General features: G+C 40.7%; 1 protein-coding gene across 2 annotated transcripts in view; it reads left to right on the forward strand.

Moving 5' to 3' along the window:
• Window positions 1–7,500, forward strand: part of LOC139761034 (uncharacterized) — a 35,125-nt gene that overhangs the window by 16,997 nt on the left and 10,628 nt on the right. The window contains exon 1 of one of the 2 annotated variants that reach the window (XM_071684787.1): window positions 5,985–6,379. The exons of the other annotated variant lie outside the window; for it this stretch is intronic. Within the exon in view, the coding sequence (XP_071540888.1) occupies window positions 6,117–6,379 (263 nt within the window). The 5' untranslated portion in view covers window positions 5,985–6,116. Of the gene's footprint in view, window positions 1–5,984; window positions 6,380–7,500 lie in introns of those variants that run through there. 2 annotated transcript variants of the gene reach the window in all.

The following is a 7,500-nucleotide window of genomic DNA, read 5'->3' on the forward strand; positions in this document are numbered from 1 at the left end:
CTAACACCACTTAAGCATACCACTAATCCAACATTAACACCACCACAGCATCATCTACACACCACTGTACTCCAACTGTGTATCACAGCACAGCACACCACATCATCCTCCTCCTCCCAAAACAAAAGAGGAACTTTAGCTAACCCATGACGTCAGGTGGAAGCCGTGACGTCAGCGATTAAACAACTCTAGGAAAATGTGGCCCCTTATTGTCCAAGTGGGGGGGGGGGGCATTCGTTGGGAAGGGGGGAGGGGGAGGGGGGACGGTTAGAGTGCCTTAATGAATGGTTAACGAGCGTGTTGCCATTTCATCCTTATGAATGTACATATTCTTACGACACCTAATATGCATTTTCATGTACATCTCTATGACCCTGTGCATGTATACGTGTGTGTGTGTGTGTGGTGTGTGTTGTGTGTGTGTGTACTTAGCCTTCATAGGAACACGGACTTTGTCACGTCCTTAGAAAATTCGTCATGCGTCCGTTCATCACTGGCCATATACGAACACGTCCGTATATTAACTAACCACGTTCGTGTACAATTCGTTGTCAGCGTTGATTCTGTACGTGCGTTCGTGTTTATGACCAAAGGCGTGTCCTTAGTGTGCTACGTACGTATTGTTGATTATGTACGTACGCACGTTCGTGTTCGTGTTTACGACCAATGGCGTGTCCTTAGTGTGCTATGTACGTATCTAAGTCATGTTCATACTTTCTTCCACGTACACTGACCCTCATATATGTAAAATGGCCTTGAAATACTTGCTTAACTGGTCCTTATTTTCTCTCTCAAATCTGTCTGTATCATTCCTCTTTTCCTCTTTAATATATCTTTCATTCCTTCATTCATTCCTTCAGTCATTCCTTCATCCTCCTCGCCTCTTCTTGTATACTTCTTAGTCCCATCATTTATCTCAGCATTTCTTCTGTTTATTCCATTCCATTCAACTGTAGTATTTCTCTATTCCATCGTCCATCTGACTTTTCAAAGTTCCATCATTTATCATATCATTTCTTCTGTTTATTCCATTCCATTGTAGTTTTTTTCCCTATTCATCTTTCATCTGACTTTTCCATCCAACCTCTCTCGTTTATTCCATTCCTCTAAAATATTCTTCAACTTTTCCAACTTTAATCTCACTCTTCCATCCACCATTCTACCTCATTCCCTTTCCTTTTTTTTTCCACTGCACAATCTTAGGTCTCCATCTTCCTCTTCTCTTTCCCCATTACACTCTCTCGTTTATCATTACACTCCATTTTCTCCTATATTCCCATTCTTTTTTTCCTTTTTTTCTCTCCTACATTGAGGTCCGAGGCCTTTTATGTCGCTCCTTCGAGCCTCAACAAAGGCTTAAATTTTTCTGAATGAATTTGCAGAGTCACTAGACTGAGTGGAATTCGTCCCATTTACTTTGGCAACTCAAGAGTTAAAGTATGATGTCTTCAACTGCTTTTTGGAGTATGATGGGTAAAGCCTTAAGGGAACTATGCTTTTACTCTTAAAGTATGACGAGTCTACCCCTTAAAAACCCTTAGGTGTAATGGATTTACCCCTTTCGTCCCTGAAGTATGATGTATTTACATCACTTACCCCTACTGTACGATGTATTTACCCAGCTGTCATCCCATAAGTATGATGTATTCCTCATGTTATCTCTTACTTAACATTCAGTTGTCAACTTTATTGCTTAAGTATGAAACTTTTATCCCACTTTATCCTTTAAGTGCGATGTGTTTACCCAATCATTCTTGAAGTATGACGTATTTACCCAATTATCCTTTAAGTATGATGTATTTACCCAATTACTCTTTAAGTACGATGTATTTACCCAATCATCCTTTAAGTATGATGTATTTACCCAATCATCCTTTAAGTATGACGTATTTAACCAATTATCCTTTAAGAATGATGCATTTACTCAATTATCCTTTAAGTATGTACTTACCCAATTATCCTTAAGTATGATGCATTTACAAAGTTATCCTTTAAGTATGTATTTACCCAATCATCCTTGTAAGTATGATGTATTAACCCAATTATCCTTTGAGTATGATGTATCTACTCAATTATCCTCTTAAGTATGATGTATTTACCCAATTATCCTTTAAGTATGATGTATCTACCCAATTATCCTTTAAGTATGATGTATCTACCCAATTATCCTTTAAGTATGATGTATCTACCCAATTATCCTTTAAGTATGATGAATTTACCCAATTATCCTTTAAGTATGATCTATTTACCCAATTATCCTTTAAGTATGATCTATTTACCCAATTATCCTTTAAGTATGATGCATTTACCCAAATATCCATTAAGTATGATGTATTAACCCAATTATCCTTTAAGTATGATGTATCTACCCAATTATCCTTTAAGTATGATCTATTTACCCAATTATCCTTTAAGTATGATGCATTTACCCAAATATCCATTAAGTATGATGTATTAACCCATCTATCCTGTAAGTATGACGTATCTACTCCTTTACCCCTTGAGTATGATAAATATAGCCGAATTTGATGAATTTGCCCCTTTAAGTATTATCATTCTTCAAGGACAGAGCTGTCGCCCCTCAGGATGATTTGTCCTTTAAGTGATATGAATTTACCCCTAAGGTCCCTTACCCTTATCAATTTACCCCTAAGGTACCTTGCCCTTGTGAATTTACCCTTAGGGTCCCTTACTCTTAACCATAATTAGAATTACAAACACTTCTATTAAGAGGGTTAACTCATGGTAATTAAGGAATAAACTCGTTGTAATTAAGAGAGTGAAGTTCGAGTAATTAAGAGGGTAATTCTCCCTCGTGATCATGGAGGGTAAAGTTCCAGTACTCATAGGCGGAGATGAGATGAGATCTTCCTTCTCATTACTGCACTCACAAGCTCAAATACTGACTGACCAGGAGCTTTAAACATTGGCTCATGTGAGTGCTTAATTAATGACTCATTAGGGACCTCATTACTGCACTCACAAGCTCAAATACTGACTGACCAGGAGCTTTAAACATTGGCTCATGTGAGTGCTTAATCAATGACTCATTAGGGACCTCATTACTGCACTCACAAGCTCAAATACTGACTGACCAGGAACTTTAAACATTGGCTTATGTGAGTGCTTAATAAATGACTCATTAGGGACCTCATTACTGCACTCACAAGCTCAAATACTGACTCACCAGGAACTTTAAACATTGGCTCATGTGAGTGCTTAATTAATGACTCATTAGGGACCTCATTACTGCACTCACAAGCTCACATACTGACTCACCAGGAACTTTAAACATTGGCTCATGTGAGTGCTTAATTAATGACTCATTAGGGACCTCATCAAACTCATTAAGGACCTAATTACTGACCCATTAGGGACCCAGTTTACTAATTAAACATGGGCTAGAAATTAGCTCAAATCAACTACTGTGGAGCCACTGGAATGACCCACCTGTGAGGACATTTACCACTGGAACAATCCACCTCTGAGGACATTTACCACTGGAACAATCCACCTGTGAGGACATTTACCACTGGAACAATACACCTGTGTGGACATACACTGCTGGCATAATCCATGACAATGAACAGTGGAATGATCCACCAATATGATCAATTAACACCTGATCAATCTACCAGTGGCACACTCTGACATGGAACAACCACGTCGCCGTTTTCTTCGTTATAGATGCTCTTGACCTCCTCCCATTTTCTTTACCTCGTTTCTTTCGTTCTTGAAGTTCCCTTCATACTTTTCTAGGCCTACTGTGAGCTCAGAGAAGCTCGTATGGATCACAGAGAGATTTTTCGAGTTCCTGTTTTGAGTAAGCTATCGACTAAGTTTGTGAGCAACCTCTCACCTTGTGAGCTAACTTTCATCTTGTGGGTAATCTTGTAAAAGACTTCTGTGAATTAGATTTTTCCTTTGTAAAAGACTTCTGTGAATTTAGATTTTTCCTTTGTAAAAGACTTCTGTGAATTAGATTTTTCCTTTGTAAAAGACTTCTGGGAATTAGATCTTTTCCTTTAAGCCCACTGCTTAAACAATATAGTTATACTTCTAATTCAACAATATGAATATGCTTCTATAACTCTTTACAATCTGTTAGAACAAGTTGATGTCTGAGTGTCCACTTCCTAGTGAAAATGTATCTTGTTCATTCGTTTCTGAAGTATCTTGTTCACTCGTTTCTGAACAGTGAGCAAAGGAGTGTGTTTATGTTACGTGTCTTCCATATATTGCTTACTGCTAATAGACATCATAGAAGTTAGATGAGTATAGAATCATGGAATAGATATGTAGATAGATTTTCTTTAGAGTAAATGTCTTTTATGATCTTCACAAAAGTCATGAATACTCCAAAGGTGTTTGTTCGTCCTGGAGGATATACAAAGAGATAACATGGAAATCTCAACAGTCTATGGCAATACTGGGAAAAAATAAAATATTTACTGCATCTCGACCCCCGGTCGGAGACAAGGCAATGCAAGCAATCCACACCCCTGTGTCGAGAGAGTAAAAGGCCTGAATTAAAATGAATCGGAAGACAGACATGGTGCAATTGCATCAAGGTCATATCAAACACGCGAGTTAGGAGAGGGAGAGGGGGGGAACTGGGAGGAATGGGGGAGGGAAGTGGGGAGAAGCGGCCTATTTGGGAAGTGAAGGATATATAGAAAAGGGTTATTTAGTCAAGGTACTATTTAGGGAAAAGGGTATTTAGGGAGAGGGCTTTGTAGGGAAGGGGCACTTAGGGGAAGAGGCTGTTTAGGGATAGGGCACTTTAGGGAAGGGGCTGTTTAGGGATGGGGCACTTTAGGGAAGAAATTGTTTAGGGATAGGGCACTTTAAGGAAGAAATTGTTTAGGGATAGGGCACTTTAGGGAAGGGGCTGTTTAGGGATAGGACACTTTAGGGAAGAAATTGTTTAGGGACGTGGTTACGAAGGGAAAGAGCTGTTGTTGGGAAGGGCTATTTAAAGAGGTAGGACATCTAAAGGATGGGGCTATTTAGGGAGATAGAATACTTAAGGTATTGGGGGATTTTGGGAAAAGAAAGGGAAACTGGTCTGTTTTAAGGAAGGATATTTCACACAGGTGGAAAGGGTCATTGAAACAGGAGGAAGTACAGTAAGGGAGCGGGTATTTATGGCCAACGATGCTATATAATCTATCGAAGAGAGATGTAAACACTTTAGGGTGTGATGTAATGATGTACACATCATCATCACAACACAAACATGGGAAAGATAGATTACTATGTACCACCGTAAAACATCGCCTCAACACAACACGGTAATAAAGGATGATGTATTCCCATACAACACTTCAATACAATGGGTAAATAAAGGATGATGTATTCCCATACAACACCTCAATACAACACAGTGCTAAAGCATGATGCATTCCCATACAACACCTCATTGCAACCTGTGAGTAAAGGATAATGTATTCCCATACAACACCTTAATACATCGGATAAATAAAGGATGATGTATTCCCATACAACACCCCTACCCCACCCCCAGGAGAACAGGGTTGAGTACAGGGAGACAGTGTTGTTATACAACAATACTTCAGAATAATAGGGATCTATTTACACCATCCTTCATCCAAACACTGGAGATGACCCCGAACGTCAACTACATAACTACAGAACAGTTTTGCTCAGCACTTTACACTAACAATGAACTGCTCGTCTTATTATTCATTCGCCTCGATGAAATATCGGCTGTTTAAGTTATTCATCATATCTTTCTCTATTTGCTTTCGATTTTCCAACGTGTCACAATGCAAGCGTGTACGTCAAGAATCGACACGTATACTCCTGTGCGACGCGTCGGATTTGTAAATTCCCCCCAATGATGCGACAGTACGACGGATGGGCATGACGTACCCCAACCTTAACATGGCCCCCCCCCCGTAAAAAAGGGGGGGGAGAGAGTTGTGAGTGCCACTTACCAGTTGTTGAAGGAATGAAACATGAGGACAGAGTGAGGAGCACAGTCGAGTGAGGGGTTACTGAAGGAAACGTCAAGAGAGTTTGATACCAGAGACAGACAGACAGACATAGATAGAGAGACATATAGACAGATAGATGGATAGACAGACTGACAGATGGACAGAGAGACAAAGGACGGTCGAAACTACGATTGTAAGACAGGAGTCAAACCCTCCTATTCGTCTATACTAGATGGATCACAACCGATCCTCAAGCTATGGGACCTCCACAAACAAACAGGTGACAAGCGTCAGGTGCCCCCCGAGGGTATAGGCCAGCGTGCCCACGACACACCAGGGAATGCCAGTCACCCCTTGAGTGCCATGGAAGACGGACGCAACGGCGAGCCTCGCCCTGAGTCGTCTTGGATCACCAGACGGTGAGTGGACGACAACACAGGTCCACGACCAAGCTGGTGGTCAGCGATGGTGTCCACTTCTGGTGTGTGTGGGTGATGTCCGGTGCTAAAAGACCCTAAAAACGTCCAACTAAAGGTTTTTATTGTGATGTTCGGTGCTAAAAGACCATACAAACGTTCAATTGAAGGTCTTTATAGTGATGTTCTGTGCCAAAGACCCTATAAACGTTCAATAGAAGGTCTTTATAGTGATGTTCTGTGCTAAAAGACCATACAAACGTCCAATTGAAGGTTTTTATAGTGATGTTCTGTGCTAAATGGCCCGATGAACAGGAAAAAAAAAGTTGTTCCACTTTGTGATGTTATCTACAACACCTCTCAGGCAACAGATGTGAAAAATGTTCGTTTGTTCTTCATGTTCAAAACACCTGCAGAACACATGAACAATATCTAATCTGTGGTGTTCAGAACGCACCTGTGCAGTGTCAGTGGAGGAAATCATCACGTTACACTTGTTTCATTTCTTGGACGACAATGACGCGGATGCTCCAGTTCTGTTCAAACAGATTTTCCCGTTCATCAACATGGGTTTTGTTCACTGCTGGCGAGGAACACTCTTGTTCACTCTTAGTGCACCTGTCCACTGTCTTTCGTGAACATATTGTGTTCAAGGGTCGTATACCATCGTGTTCAAGGGTAGTACACCATTGTGCTCAAGGGTCGTATACCGTCGTGCTCAAGGGTCGTATACCGTCGTGCTCAAGGGTCGTATACTGTCGTGCTCAAGGGTCGTATACCGTCTTGCTCAAGGGTCGTACCGTCGTGCTCAAGTAGTTAAACCCCCATTACATCGCCAGCTACACAACAGAGGGCCAAATCAACGAACGGCCAGAGATAGACAATACAGCTTACCGTTCCCCTTATTTATATGTGTATAGAACATGATCCTCTTCAATATAGCTATAATGTCGACTTCCTTCCCTCCATCATACTCTCATAATCTCATTACCTATGAGGGTACACTCACACTGTTTATGAGTGAGACTTTGGGAATTTTCGTGCTTATTATTTCTGAAGAAAGCTTTTGAAGGTTTTCGTGATGCAAGGTCAACTGGTGATCTATGTGAACCAGCATTTCCAAA

The sequence above is a fragment of the Panulirus ornatus genome, chromosome 39 (assembly GCF_036320965.1).
Source record: "Panulirus ornatus isolate Po-2019 chromosome 39, ASM3632096v1, whole genome shotgun sequence".
Taxonomy (NCBI): domain Eukaryota; kingdom Metazoa; phylum Arthropoda; class Malacostraca; order Decapoda; family Palinuridae; genus Panulirus; species Panulirus ornatus.